Source organism: Pelodiscus sinensis, chromosome 1 (assembly GCF_049634645.1).
Source record: "Pelodiscus sinensis isolate JC-2024 chromosome 1, ASM4963464v1, whole genome shotgun sequence".
NCBI classification, from domain to species: Eukaryota; Metazoa; Chordata; order Testudines; family Trionychidae; genus Pelodiscus; species Pelodiscus sinensis.
The window spans coordinates 96,767,760-96,783,720 of record NC_134711.1 but is presented as its reverse complement, the minus strand read 5'-3'; the positions used below and the strand labels follow the sequence as shown (position 1 = coordinate 96,783,720).

The window sequence follows — 15,961 nt, the reverse complement described above, 5'->3', positions numbered from 1 at the left end:
TTCATATTCTAATCACAGCTTTGCCTTCCCTAAAGCAGCCACTTTATCAGAGCCCGAGCTTTGCACTTTTACTTCCCCTTCCAGCTCTTAAAGCCGCCTTCAGAACAGGCAACTTTGTTTGCAGCCTTGCTCCCTTCCACCCTGGCTAGCAGCCCTCTGAGGTCGTCCTAAAAGGGGCAGGTAACGGTCGGGTTTGTATTAGGAGTTGCATGGCCAAGGAGGAGCACAACCTTTCCCTGCTTGCTGGGAAGCGCCCACATTTGCCCGTCCAGTGTATACCACTTGCACACACCCCAGCCTCCTGTGCAGCCCGTGCAGTCTGTGCGCAGTGCCCTAGCAAAAAATGCATGGGAATGGGGGGTGGGGGGGGGGGCTTGGCAGTGGCACAGAACTGAAACATCACTTCTGTTCACAGGCCACTTTCTCCTGCAAGGCTGGGGGGCTCCAGTTCCCTGTGTGTGCGAACGAGCGCATCTTAGGATCCGGCGTGGGGGGGGGGGGGGGGGATCGATTCGGTCTTTACACACACACACACACCAGAGCGCGCACCCACATCTCCTGCTTGTTTGAAGAGCTGAGCCAAATCTGAGCTCAGGCTGTAATGAGCCAAAGCCTAGGAGGGAAGGGGGAGGGGGGGGAAGGGAGGGTGGAAAGGCCGCTGGAACTTTAAATCAGAAAAACGTTTCTAATGCTCTAACAGAGGAGGGAAGTCGAAGTGTTGGGATTGCGTAGATCTAAGGCCCCCCTTTTGGGAGGAAAGCTTTTCTTATTCAAAACAGCATCACAATGGGCTTCACATTGAGCCTTGCCACATCCCCATCTGACTAGCAGCCATTCATCAGGCTGGCTGGCCTATCAATGACATTTCTCCCATCAGGGCTCCTATAAAATGATGCTTTTTCCCATGAAACATCCGCAAACATTTTGACGGGTCTGGCTTTGCCCTGCTGGATTACTGAGTGTCCCTCTCTCTCTCTCTCTCTCTCTCTCTCTCTCTAACCTCCACCCCCTCAACCATCACCTCTCTCTCTCTCTCTCTTCCCCCACCCCCCTACCCCGTTCTCTGTGTGCATCTCTGAGCCAGGGGATCTCCAGACCCCGGGACTTTGGGGCTTCCGTGCTGTCCATGGGAAGAGCATGCATTGTGGGTTACTGGAGGAACCTGACATGGATTCCACAGGTTAGTTCCACACTCGAGACAGCAGCCTCCCACTGCAGCCAAGTGGAGACTGTTCAACTTGACAGTGAGCACGGAGGAAATAGACTAGACTCCAACAGGCGAAGAAGTTACCCGGCTTCCAGTTCAACGTGTGTGTGTTGTGTGTAGGTGTACGTACATGTGTGTGTACACGTGTGTGTGTGTTCAGTTCTCCAGCAAGAGCCCAACTTGTGTATAGGGTTTGGGGCTGAGTTGTGTTAAAATAGCCAGGGTGGCTGGAGCCTTGAGTTTACACTGGCAGCTGCGGTGCAGGCTGGATGTCCCCCCTCCCCCCCCCCCCCCCCGTGCCCCGGGGTCCAGGCAAATGAATCCCCTCTCTGCTTTTAGCGTTCGGCACTGGCTAGATTTGAGCGGAGCCTTTCCTGGGCGACAAATGACGGTCTCGATAAGGAAGGGGATTTTACTGACCTCACCCCAATGGCGGCTGGTGGGCCAGCTAGACTCCGAGCGGGGCTGGACAGCGAGTCCGTGGCTGGGGCGGCCGGGCTGAGTTGGGAAGGGCTCCTGATTCCAGCCCGGCGTGGAGAGCCAGGGGGAGCGGGGCCAAACTCCCGAGCACCGCGGCAAGCAGAGACAGCCCGGGCTAGGGGGAAGGGGCGCGGGGCAAAAGGCAGAAGAGGGCATCGCTGGAGTGTGTGGCTCCTGTTTCGGCTGCAGCGCGCCGACACTCCGGGGCTGGCCCGGCTCGGTGTTGGGAGTCCGAGGGCCGTGGCGGGCAGGGTTGGTGGCAGGGCAGGGTGTGGATGGCTCCGAGCAAATTCACGGGCCTACGTTACTTCTTAGCTCCGTTATTGTAAGGCCTCCCCCACGCCGGGGCTGTCAGATCCCGACCCTCCGAAATGAAGGCGCCCCCCTTTTTGCGCCGTTCACACGGCTCCCACCCTTCCCCACGAGGAAAGCGGGTTCGAAATCTTGCACCCACAGACATGACACTTCTAGGTTTATTCTCCACGGGCCCAGGGCGACTCGGGTCACAGCGGCGTCACGCATATGACTTAGGAAACCAAGTCCCACTCCCAAGCGGCTCCCTGAACCCACCCGGATCCTTTGCATTTGTCTGAGAAGACAAAACAAAACCCCCCAAACCATCCTTCCCAAAGAGGCCTCGCTCTCTCCAGAAAGGCAAAGCCCTCTTTCCCGAACAAGCCCCTCTTGGAGCCCCTGCCATGTTTCACTGGAGGACTGGTCCCTGTAGGGATTGCTTGCCCTGGTTGCGGCTTGTATCCCCCTTTGCAGAGGTTTCCATCGAGGCGCAGTCCTTCATCATTTCTTACAAAGTGCTGTCGAGGGGAGTTGTCATAGATTTCAGTGGGTGCAGGCTCGTGTCTGTACTACTGATCCGAGAGGAATTGTGGGCCAGATCCTGGAATCCTTTAGGCGCTCGGGACTGCATGAGAGTTTTATCCGAGGAAGAGCTGCAGGATCCACCCTGAAAAAAACTAAAACTTCTTTTATGTGGCTGCTTCTCCCTGACCGCGCTGTATTTCCCACTGCGATTGTTCCCGTGTGTGTCTTTCCCTCGGAGGCAAAGAATCTCCCTCTGCCAATTCAGTAACTTTAGGCAGTTCTGCGAGAGGGAGAGCATGGGGATCTAATTAATTACCCCTGGTTCTAGAAGGAATCTCCAGAAGTGAAGTTGTGGGTATGTGCGTGTGTGAAAATATTGTGCCACTTCAGACCCCCCTGAGCCTGTCAGCTCTCGGGATTTGTCCCTCTCTCCACTTGGCTCATCGGAAGAAGTGGGTTTTGCCCATGAAAAGCTCATGATACTATAGATAGATGGTTATAAGCTTCAGGGGGTAGCCGAGTTAGTCTGTACAGGATAAACTTAAAAAGCAGCAAACAGTCTGGTAGCACTTTATAGACTAACGAAACATGTAGATGGTATCATGAGCTTTCGTGGGCACAGAGTTATATAGTTAAAGTTAAACTTAAAAAAACAACGAATAGTCCTGCAGCACCTCAAACAAAACATGTAGATGGTACCATGAGCTTTCGTGGGCACAGCCCACTTCTTCAGATGCAAGTTATAGTTCTAGTGAGTCATATATAGTTATGTAGTTAGTCTCTAAGGTGACACAGGACTACTGGTTGTTTTTAAAAGCTCTCTACCAGTTATCACCGGGTTCGTATAAGAGTCAATGCTGTGTTTTGAAAGGGAGCCTAGATCTAAAGAAAATCTAAAAGGCTGCTAACGGATGGTATAAGTGTAAAGAGTAAAACGCTTCTCCACCTAAATGTGAGGAGCTTCTTTCCCGCATTCACTCCCTAAGCAAAGGGCAGATATGTAAATCTTTCATAGAGGTGTTTGGTGTTTTTTTTTAAATGAAGAGTGTGTGGTCACTGCTCAGGCTTTTTGCTGTTGTGAAGTTTTAATTGTGTGCTTGCTCTGAGAACTGAAGGCAACAGCTGGAACGCAAACCCTTTCCGGGGGAGGGGGAGGCTGGCTAGGGCGAATTTACAAAGATGTGATCCTTTCACAACAACAACAACAACAACAACAAAAAATGGAGTTTGTGATCTCGGGGTGAAAACGTGTTGAAATCTTGAAACGTTGCACTCGCTGGTTTGTCACACTGGCTCTAAGGCAGAGCATAGACTTTTCAGGGAAGAATCGTTAAACAGTGGGATAAAGTTGCCTCGCTTGGCAGGGACTCAAACCCGTTTTATGGATGGGCATTGCTGGTTACTGATCGGTGTAACTGTCTATGGGGATCACAGGGACTTTCAATCCCAACAGTCAGAATTCTATTTCTGCGGCCGCCTCTTTGGGCTGCAGCTCTCTAAATGAGTCAGGGTTATGATAAATGGCAACAGGAGTGATGAAGATAATATTCATCGGAAAACACTTTCGTCTTGCTAACCAGATGGCAAGAAAAGTGGAGCTTTGCAGTTGTCTCATTCAGACACCTTAACCTCCCTTTCAGAGGACTTAATCCAATTAGCTTTTCTTCTGAGTTTCAGTTGTTATGTAAAGTTCCTATTGCAGTTGTGGTGAAATATAGCTTCATGGGGAGGGGGGGGGGGTTAATTTCGCTTTATCAGTTTTGTTTAAAACAAAACAAAACAACAAGTAACGGGGGAGGGGAAGGAGGAGGAACCCAACCACCCTGTAACTTTTAATTGCAAGATACTGGAATCAACTTACTAATGTTTGCTTTCTAAAATAGAATGCCATCTGCTTAAATGTAACCTAGCTAAACAACCAGTGAAGGTCTCAGAAAGAGGAGTAGCCGTTGTTAGTTTGTAACTTTAAAAAAAGTTTTTTCTCCATTCCTCTGAGGAAGTGGGTTTTGCCCACGGAAGCTTTAGATAGATAGATAGATAGATAGATAGATAGATAGATAGATCGATCCTCTAAGGTACTTCAGGATTGTTCGTTGTTTTAGTCAGTGAAGGGACAGAGTGCATGGGAAACCAATCATTTTAGAATCCATTCGGAGAGTTTGTCTCTAACGAAGAAATCGATTGCTACAAGTCTGGAAACATTACAAAAGCTCCACAGCTTTTAACTAAATCTTCAGCATCGTCTTGTGAATTTTTACTTAATAAAAACCCCACAACAACAGCGTACAAAGCTCCCCCCTCAACATATGCAACAAGTACTCAGAATCAAAGGCAAGATTTTGTTGCAATGAAAGTGAAGGGAGCATCCATACAGCCCGGGGCAGACTTCATCTTCTCGTTTTTTTGTCCTGCTAAAGCAATCCGCTGTAGCTGAGATGGGGAACAGAAGGGAAGAGAGAGAAGACGAGAATCGCTTCTTATAAGCAGCACGGAGCTGGCATCTAATTGAACGAGGCAAGAGGAAGCAGCGACCGAACTGCTGGCCCTGGCTCGGGAAAGCTGAAACTTTTCCCGATTGTCCAAACAAGGCTGTACAGGAGAGTGCGTGTGGAGAGAGCTCGAAAGGCAGGGAGGGGAAACACCCCCGGATTTCTTCTCCTGGGACAGACGCTTATTACTGCGCCCGCCCTTCCCCTCCCTTGATCTAGGCGGTGAAGATGGGCTGGTGTTCTCCCTGGAAGGGGACCCCCTCCCCCATACACTCTTGCTGGGGATGCTGCTTAAAGGCGCTGATGCGCCGGCGTTGGGCCAGGGCCCAGAAGTTGGATCGAGCGATTGATTTTGTTTTCTTCTGCCAGAAGTTAAAGGCAAGTGGAAGAAGCCAGGCCCTGCAGCCGCCTCGCGAGCCGGCCGGCGGCACGTCCTGCCCTTTGTTTTAGGTGTACAAAGGAAGAGCGAGGAGCCGTGGGAGATGGGCACAGAGGGGCTGGGTTTATGGCCATCATCAGAGAGCGCTCCCCGCCCCCCTCCAAGGGCTCCTCCGGACTCATTATAACAGGCCCCCACCCAATCAACCTGCTACCATTGCCTGTCTGCCCTGGGTGGCGAAGGGAGCCTCCTGGCCAGCCCCACCCCACCCTCCAACCAACCCCCCCCCGCCGGATCCTCCCTCAGCCCTACACCCACATGCCCCCTCCCTTCCCAAAGCCGGACTCCCCCCCCCCCCCCAGCTCCTGCCAGTTCTCTCCTCCCCTCTCTAGCTTCTCCTGGCCCCTTTCCTTCCCGCGCTCCATGGGCCCTGAGCTGGGGTCTTTCTCTGGGGGCCAGAGGGGGAGCCGTTCCCACGGCTGCTGGCCAGGGAGGAGCTGACTGTGGGGGGGGGGGGGAGTGGCCGCACTCTGGCCACTCGCTTGGCATGGACGAGGCAGGCGGAGACAGGGCACCACGTCTCTTTCCCCCCCCCCCCCCCCGGCTTTATTAACCCAGCCAAGAAAGGCCGAGTCCTGCAGTCTTTACTCCCCCCCCCCCCCATGCTTTGCGGGGGCTGCGGGTCCCAGCAGAGGCAATGCCTCAGGCAGGGGCAGGCCTGTAAGAACCCAGACAAGCGGGTGCTCGCACACTCTGGAGATGGCTTCGCTGAAAGCCCAGAGCAAGACCAGGGGGGCGGGGCAAAAGCTTTGATTAGCCCGACTTCCACTGGCAAGAGAGACCCGCTCCCCGGAGCTCCTCCTCAGGTGGAAGAAGCTGGGCAGTCTCGCTTCTGTGGGAGGGGGGTTATCTGCAGACGCGCTCTCCCCCACGGCAGGGCCAACGCCTGCCCCATGCAACCCCACTGAAGCCGGCTCCTGCTGCTTCGACGGGCGCGTTCCTTCCCCGCTAGCCTCTGCGGCCGGGCACACGGCGCGATTCTCCGCAGGGCGCGCAAGTCCCCCTGAAATCAGTGCGAGTGTTGGGCGCTCAGGGCTGCTGCAGGGGGAGGCCTGGATGCCCCCGCGCGTAGAATTCGCCTGGGCTTGGGCGAGACTTGGGCGCGCAGAGCAGAGCCCAGCCCTGGAACGCACAGGGCGGCCTCGCACCTGCCCGCGCCCAGAGAAAAGCAACGTTTGCAAGGCGGACTAACAACAGGTTTCCATAGCCACAGCCCCCCCCCCCCATGACATCACCGTGGTGACTGCAGGGAGCTGGGGGGGGGGGGGGCAACGGGGAGGGTGGATAGCAAAATAGTATATCCTTGTTGGGTTTGGGTGCTTTAAAGTGAGATTGAGAGGGGGCACCGAGAAAGCAGCAGAAAGCCCCCAACCAAGGGGGTGTGAGAGAGAGCAAGGATCCAATGGAGCATGCCTGCCCCCCTCATACAATGCAGGAGCCCCTGCAGCTTGCGGTGAAATACAACCATGCCGAAGAGAAGAGGCTGAGACCCTGCTGAACAGCTCCAACAAATCATTCTTAATCACTCATTAACAAGCCTGTCCAAACAAACTGTGCATCTAGAACCATCAGCTTTGCGGCCACCTCGGAGAGCATTCTCCTGGCCAGCCCAATGATTAGTACCGTACCCATGCCCTTGCCTCAGCTCACACAATCCAGCTGGATTTTGCAGCTCACCTTTGGTTGACATCATCCTCATAGAGCTACCTAACAAATGGTAGCAGAGAGAGAGAGAGAGAGAGAATGGGCTTTGAAATTACTACCTGTTGAATAAAGGTGCTAGCAAATTTAACTTTTATATTTTCAGGACAAGGCAAAGATCTGTAATTGTAAAGTAGTAAAGGAGTAAAGTAATTGTCTCATGTCATCTTAATATTGCTATGCACACACCTCCATGCTTCTTAGTCACATGGACACAAACCAGGCCTCACATTAACAGAGATGTCACAAGAAACACTGTTCTGCACTAAATGGTTCCTCTCACTCACCCTGGCCTGTCAGAATGTAACCCTTTCCCTCAAACCAGCAGCTTTTTTTCGATGCGGTGATGTGTTTGTTAAGTTATTTTTAAGGCAGGTGTGTGTGTGCTCTCCTTTTTGCCTGAACGGTCTCTTTACCTCATAACTTCAGCCACGTTCCAGAGGTTGAAACCTTCTCACCCTTTTGGGTTCCAGAAGACCAGCATGTCTTTTCTGGGAAGGGAACTAGAGACCTCATGAGTGTTCCCATCCTGCCAGGCATTATAAATCTCCCGAGAATACCCAGTACTGCAGGATGTCAGGGATAGGAGATGATAGTTTTGCAGCAGAATGTTTCTGCTGAACATATGTTTAAATTAAAATAGACTTTTGCTACAAATTTTTGGGCCCAATGTTGTCCCAAATGACATCAATGGCAAAACTTACACTTACTTCAATGGGAGAGGACTCAGGTCTATTTGGGGTGGTGGGACATAAAATTGACACTTAGGGCTTGATCCAAAGCCCATTAAAATAAAAAAGGCTTCCATTGATTTCACAGAGCACTTAAAGCACTTAAGTGTGAACTCTAAAAAGCTTAAATCACACAAAATGATGAAAGTGTTTAGCTTTAGTCTAATTTGAGGATATAGTCTCATTACTGAAGATGATGCTATAGCTACATATGTTTAAAACAAACTGATATGTTTTAGAAACAAGCATTCTGTTTTATTCATTTGCATTTTTGAAAAAAAAAATCTAGAATATAAACATTCACTCATAGTAGCAATAAAGGCTTTTGTATATTGATTGTTTTAATGAAATTTGATATAAAAATGTAATCAGTCTTAATCTTAACAAATATTAGCATCCTTGCTAGCAAAAGAGATTGATTATAACATTTTTAAATATATGAAGATTAATACAGTATTTAATCTTAGATGTCTCAAGATTTTTAAAATTTTTAAATAGTGTTGTTTTTCTTTTAGTTTTTTTTTCCTGGAAAATTACTTACCTTTTCAAAAGATGTTTCCAAAACAATTTGCATTGTTATCTAGGAAACATATGATTTATAATGGCTGAAAAGTATGTTATATTTCTTTATCGATAGCTTATGATGTGGTTGAAATATGTTGTTAGATTGTATACTCCGGTATACATAGTGTTAATGGGGCTGATCCTGCATTTCTTTTGTGCCTTGAAGTTGAGGAGGTGTGAATATACAAAGAACATTTTATTGAGTCCTATATGGTCTAACCCTTGCTAATTGCATTATCCAATTTCATAGAAATGCACCAGTGAAAGACGTCAAAAGGTTTTTTTCCTGTTTACTATCATGGTGCTGCTGGCATTATTTTGGGTGATATGCTGACGGACCTCTCAGTGAGTACAGGCTAGGGTGCTTAGGATCATGCCCTTACATTGTAACAATGTGTTTACAATAAATCCTGCTCTTCTGAGATTTTGGGATAAATTTAGCTGGAGGAGGATGTTGACTTTCAAAGTTCTAGTTGTGGGGGAGGGGAAGTTTACATTTTTTTCAATTGCTATTGAATTATTTCCAAAAACTCAAGGGAAAAAATGTGATTGTTTTCTCAGCTGAGTATGTAAAAGGAGTGAAGGTGCACTATTTTCCCACTGTTTATACATAGTTTTTTTAAAAAAAATAAAAAGTGGGCACACGAATAACCTGGAAGATGGCACAGCTGTGCCTCATTTTGCAAAAGTAGAGTGAGAATTTTCATTTTTAAGTTACAGTGAGAGACCAGATCCTGAAGATTTTACTTGGGCAAAGCTCTCATTGAAGAAGGGGCTTCAGAAATGGACCCTCTGGCAATGGATGTGAGACTGCAGTGTTGATTACAGTGGACATTGTGCACTTGTGAACCCCTGTCTCATTTGATATACAGAACAGTTCAGAACTGCTTTACGGCAGTAATTCGTGTCTATTGAACTAAAGACTCATGTAGAATATTTAATCTGTGTATGAAATGATGCCTCTTTTATTTTTAACACTCTCATGCTGAGATACAAGGGCTCTGTGCTAAATACCAATATTATTAAACGATAATGAAGCATGATACGAAAACCCCCTTATTATTTTAACCCCCTGGAGAATACTCAATCTCTGGGGAGCAAGAGGTTCAATAGAAATAAAGGCAGTTTGGAGAACGGTGGGAAAGGCTGGGTGGGGCAACGAAGTCTGACTGTAAAATACCAGGCCTTTGGTTTTGTTTTTAAAGAAGGAAGAGAGGAATTGGGGTGAACATCATGCGGAACAGGCTCCACATTTGCAGCCTGCCCTGGCAAAATCAGGGCATTGAAGTACAATCCTGGGATGGCTAAACTCTGGGTGGTGTCAGAATACACATCCCTTTTCAGCTCAACACTCAAAGAGGTGGGTTCCAGTACAATCAGACCTGTAACAGTGTCTTTCAAAGAGCGGTGGGATTTCATGTACCTAGCCCAGACAGAGTCTGCACTTTGAGAGGTAATTGACATTGTGATAGTAAAATAAATAGCTTGCTATTGCATGAACATAGAAGTAAATGACTTTCCTGACTTCCCCGCCACCAGTCTATTTTCATGGATCCATGCTGAACTTTGTTACTCCACTGTACATGAAAACGAATGCTCTACAAGCTTGATACAGCTGGAGCCTGAACCGCACAGCAGCTGAGTAAACTGCTGACATTCTAGTTAGGATGATAGATTGTTATAATGGGTTTTGCCACTGAGCGATCCTGTAGATCACAGTAGTAAGGAAGCAGGGTACTGATGATTAAGCCAATTTGGGCATATGGAATGTTTTTTAATATGTACATATTCAAACATTAACATATGTGTATGGACATGTGTGTGTATGTCTTATTTGATTCAGGTGTAAATGTGTGTGCATAGAGTATAATTTTCTACTTGATCCTACAATTTCCACCCCGACCCTCCAGTGTTTCTGTGGAAAATTTCTGTTGAAACCAGTGAGAGTGCTTCAGATAGATGGTTTGGGTGCATCAGGCCTTTAATGAGTTTCCATAATGCTTATACATATGTAATTTTTGTGTGTCTATGTCACCTGTGTGACTGGTAGTTGCTTTGACCCTTTCCGGTTTATTAGAAATTTGTGTTCATTGGGTAGAACATCAGCTGCTGGTAGAAACTGACTCAAAGGGAAAATAACAGTGATTTCAAACAAGGCCAAGCTTTCACTCTCTGAGTATATGTAATTGATCATGTTAAATGATTTTGGCAAGTTTTCCCCTTTATAATAAACTTGTCCTTGGGATGGAAGTAGGGGGTCAGCAGGACGCTGGGGCCCATGGGCTTCAACAACTGAAGAAAGACTCCCTTGCAGTTTAAAGTGCCCTCAACTAATCCAAGAAAGGACAGAATGCTGGGATCAGGAATGTCTTGTTTCTTTCCCTGGGAGTGCGGGGCAGGGGTTTGGAAAGTGTAATTATTTTCTAAAATGGTCTTTGTGATGTGAGTGAAATAGTCAGTTCTCAGCAGTTGGCGCACCAAAGTTCACAATGAACAAATTCTCACATTTCCTAAATGAAAGCTCTTTTAGTGTGGCGAGGAGCAATAACAGAAGAACCAGGGTAGTGGAATAGACAGGTGTCTTTCAGACAAACAGTCCCAACTTAAACCCAGAGCATTAAGAAAGCGAGACATTCATTCTAAAGTGGTCAGCTACTGATATGCGTTTTGATTTCATGATTCTTTTATTCTGTTCCTGACCCGATCCCAAGGGCGCTGGAACAGTTTTTATAATGGGGTGAGCTGAAAGCCATTCAATCAAACTGGAAACCTCTGGATACAATGGAAACCCCTGCAAGCCTGGGTGTGTGGCAGCACTCCCTGCGCCACTACTTCCAGCACCTACGCCCGATCCTGCAGACATCAGGGGGACAAAACTGCCATTGAAGACAATGAGACTTTTTGGGCGAATTGGTACTGCAGGGTTAGGCTCTTATGTTAGGTCAGTACCTCCATTGTTCTTTGGAGGTCTCTGTTTTGTGTGTATCAGGGGCCAAGTGGAGAGGTGTTGAGAAATCTCTCAGAAATGTATTTAGCTGGTAAGCTCAAATGGGACAAGAACCTAAAAACGGCCACACTGGGTCAGACCAAAGGTTGATCTAGCTCAGTATACTGTCTTCCCACAGTGGCCAATGCCAGGTGCCCCAGATGGAATGAACAGAACAATGATCCACTCCCTGTTCACACAACCCCAGCTTCTGACAAGAAAAGGGGTGGCAGGGTTGTAGAAATTCTGGTGGTGCCCAGAATGGGGCCAAGTCCCTCCCCCCATCTTCCTAAGGCTTTGAGAGGGAGTTGGGGGGAGGCGTTGAGCTCTGGGAGGGAGTTTGAGAGTGGGGGGAGTCTAGGGTGCAGGCTCTGGGAAGGAGTTGGGGGGTACAGTGCTTACCTTGAGCACCCCCTGTAGTAGTGGCTCGCGAGGGGGGTGCACTGGGGAGTCTCCATGCATCACTGCTGGCAGGCATCACTCCTGTAGCTCCCATTGGCCGCAAGGGTGCTTGGGGCAAGAGCAATGCATGGAGAGTGACACTTCCAACAGTGCATGCTAGTGTACCTCTCAGGTGATGTAGTTATTTGGTGTAGGCAACTAGAACTAAACAGCATGTATTACAGGAGCTAAGGAGAGAGCCAGGCACGAGTCACTTTCTAGCCAGAGCAAGCGGTGTGTGCCTGTATAGCTAGCTTGGTATAGCCCGTCCATGACTTGCTGCTTTATAATCACTTGTTGTGCACCCTGTTATAGAGCTAGTTCCAACTCTGCTAGACTAGTTTTCTATATTATTGGCAGCAAGAACTGAACAGGGCAGAGGGGAGAATGTTCTGGTGGTACTTGACTCATAGACCTCTTGCTAAGCTTCCATCCTGGTTTGTGGTTTGCTCTCTCCTCTACACTCCTTTCACCACCTTCCTCTGCTATTTCATCTTCCCTCTCATAGGCTATGCCTAGACTACAGGCTTCTTTCGGAAGAAGGTTTTTTTGGGAAGTGATCTTCTGAAAAAACTTCTTCCGAAAGAGAGCATCCACACTGCAAAAGTGCATTGAAAAAATGATCTGCTTTTTCAAAAGATAGCATCCAGACCGCCGGGACGCTATCTCACATGTAAGCTGTGATTGCTATGGACGGAATGGCCGCCAGGGAATCTGTACTTTTTCCTCTTTCCTTTTCTTCCAAAAGAAATCCCTCTTCCCCATCCACACACTCCTTTTTGCAAAAGAGCTCTTTCACAAAAAGACTTCTTCCTTGTAGAATGAGGATTACCAATGCCAGAAAAACCACTCTGTTCTTTCGATTTACTTGTGGAAGAACGCAATTGCAGTGTGGACGCTCCTCAAGTTTTGTCAGAAAAACGGCCATTTTTCTGACAAAATTCTGTAGTATAGACATACACATAGGCTATGTCTACACTGGACAGTCTTGCGCAAGAACATATGCAAATGAGGCGCGGCGATAAATATGGCCGCACCTCATTTGCACACTTAATGAGTCGCCATTTTGCGCAAGGGGCTTTTGAGCAAGCAGTAGACTACACTGCTCTTTCTTGTGCAAAAACTTCCTCTTGCGCAAGAGCTGTTCTGCCTGAAAATAAGCGGCAGAATGGCTCTTGCACAAGAGAGGGGTTTTGCACAAGAAAGAGCAGTATAGACTGCTCCTTCTTGCACAAAAGTCCATTGTGCAAAATGGCAGCTCATCAAGTATGCAAATCACCGCACCTCATTTGCATATGTTCTTGCACAAGACTGGCCAATGTAGACGTAGCCCTGGATGGTGCCCCTCTTCCCTTTTCTCTTTCCCCTTCCCATGGCGACTCTCTTCCTGTAATGCTCACTCCAAGCCCTGGTATAACAACTAGGAGTAACAGGATGAATTTAAGAAAAAGAAACATTAGGTTGGTGATACAATTCCTATTAGAGTTAATAATAACATCTCCTGGGAAAGAATGGAACATTTAAAACTGGACTAGAAAAAGCTCTGGACTATATCTTCACTCGCAGTTTCTTGTGCAAGAAATATGCAAATGAGGCTAAGCGTGGAATATTGCCGAGCCTCATTTGCATACCTAATGAGCTGCCATGTTTGCAGAAGAGGCTATTGCGCCAGAAGGAGCTGTCTACACTGCACCTTCTTGCGCAAGAAAAACCCTCTTGCACAATGCTGCTACACTGATTATTTTCAGGAATAACGGCATTGTGTAAGAGAGTTTTTTTTGTGCAAGAAGGGGCAGTATAGACAGCTCCTTCTGGCGCAAGAGCCTCTTCTGCAAAAATGGCAGCTCATTAGGTATGCAAATGAGGCTTGGCGATATTCCACGCTTAGCCTCATTTTCATATTTTTCGCTCAAGAAGCCGTGAGTGTAGATATAGCCCTAGAGAATGCTCAGTAGGAAACAACATTAGCAGGGCCCCCAAAAGTGGTTAAACTTGCCAGATCGTTTCCATGCTAATTTCCATGCTACCATGGATAAGCACAGCTAGATGTTAATGCTCAATTGATTAGCACTAAAACAGTTAACTATTATCAGTTTAAAACAGTTGCCGTGAGGCTACACAGTCAGCACCCTTGTGATAAACTAAACAAGTCTTTTATAGCTATTGGGTCAGCTTCAATCCAGGGGTAACTGATAAAGTCAGGGGAGTGATGCTAGGGATAGGTTTGCTCCATTGTTCCATCTGTTTGCATGCTCAGGAAATAACTATAAACCAGTTACGTTCTGGCCCCAGCAAGAGGGTTTTCTTCACCCCCTGTTGCATGCATGCATGAACAAACACACAAACACACAAACAAACAAAGATGTTGCTGTTCAACATCTTCATCAACGATTTAGCTATTGGCATAGAGAGTACACTTATTAAGTTTGATACCAAGCTGGAAGAGGTTGCAACTACTTTGGAGGATAGGGTCATAATTCAAGATGATCTGGACAAATTGGAGAAATGGTCTGTGGTAAACAGGATGAAGTTTAATAAGGACAAATGCAAAGTACTCCACTTAGGAAGAAACAATCACTCTCACACATACAGAATGGGAAGCGACTGTCTAGGAAGGAGTACAGAAGAAAGGGATATAGGGGTTATAGTGGACCACAAGCTAAACATGAGTCAACAGTATGACGCTGTTGCAAAAAAAGCAAACATGATTCTGGGATTAATTAACAGGTGTGTTGTGAGCAAGACATGAGAAAAAAACAGCAAGCAAATGGTCTGGTAGCACTTTATAGACTAACAAAACACGTAGATGGTATCATGAGCTTTCGTGGGCACAGCCTACTTCTTCAGATGACCGGAGTTATGATTAGAGGATAAGGATACTCAAACTAAATAGGAGAAGGGGGGGGGGGGGAAGAAAGATGTTCTGTCGCCCATCCCCCTACCTCTATGCATAAAGTATCAGGAGAAAGGGTGCTAAACCTGAGTAGAAGTCATTCTTCTGTTCTACTCCGTGCTGATTAGGCCTCAGTTGGAGGATTATGTCCAGTTCTGAGCACCACATTTCAAGAAAGATGTGGAGAAATTGGAGAAGGTCCAGAGAAGAACAACAAGAATGATTAAAGGTCTAGAGAATATGACCTATGAAGGAATTCTGAAAGAATTGAGCTTGTTTAATTTGGAAAGGAGAAGACTGAGAGGGGACATGATAGCGGTTTTCAGGTATCTAAAAGGGTGTCAGAAGGAGGAGGGAGAAAAATTCTTCTTCCTGGCCTCTAAGGATAGAACAAGAAGCAATGGGCTTAAACCGCAGCAAAGGAGATTTAGGTTGGACATTAGGAAAAAGTTCCTAACTGTCAGGGTAGTTAAACACTAGAATAAGTTGCCTAGGGAGGTTGTGGAATCTCTGGAGATATTTAAGAGTAGGTTAGATAAATGTCTATCAGGGATGGTCTAGACAGTAATGGGTCTTGCCATGAGAGCAGGGCACTGGACTCAATGACTTCTCGAGGTCCCTTCCAGTTTTAGTGTTCTATGGTTCTACCTTTAGAGCTGAAAAGTGAGGTCTGTCTCCATGAACCATACAGTCAGTAGTGTTTCTCCAGAGACGGACACCACAGATGCCTAGAGTCACACCTTTTCCTGATTTCGACACTTACCATCTAGGAACAGGTTCACAATCCTGCTGGAAAGGTATAACCAGTTGGGTTCCGCACTTGTATGATCACCAAGTCAGTTCACATAGGATAAGGGTGGGGAACCTCCCTTGTGCCAGCAATATGCACTTCGTCAGGGTTGGCCACTGGTGAACTGCAACATGGTGGCTACGTCTAGACTGGCCCCTTCTTCGGAAGAGGCATGCTAATTTCTAACTTTGGAATAGAGCCCTTCAGGTAGGAATAAGAGATCCTCCGGAAAAGGGCTTTATTCCGGAGGATCGCGCCACTCTGGACGCTCTTTTCCGGCTTTTCCCCAAGCCGGAAAAAAAGCGGCGGACATTTTTATTTAAATCCCGCGGGGGATATTTAAATCCCCCACGGATTTCCCTATTCCAAAGTTAGAAATTAGCATGCCTCTTCCGAAGAAGGGGCCAGTCTAGACACAGCC

General features: G+C 47.4%; 1 protein-coding gene across 2 annotated transcripts in view; it reads left to right on the top strand.

The window, feature by feature from the left end:
• Positions 1–993: 993 nt before the first annotated feature.
• The window catches only part of RFX4 (regulatory factor X4), a 150,867-nt gene continuing 135,899 nt past the window's right edge, over positions 994–15,961 (top strand). For both annotated transcript variants that reach the window (XM_006137987.3, XM_006137986.3), the window contains exon 1: positions 994–1,180. In XM_006137987.3, coding sequence (XP_006138049.1) covers positions 1,138–1,180 — 43 coding nt within the window. In that variant the 5' untranslated portion in view covers positions 994–1,137. The remainder of the gene's footprint in view (positions 1,181–15,961) is intronic.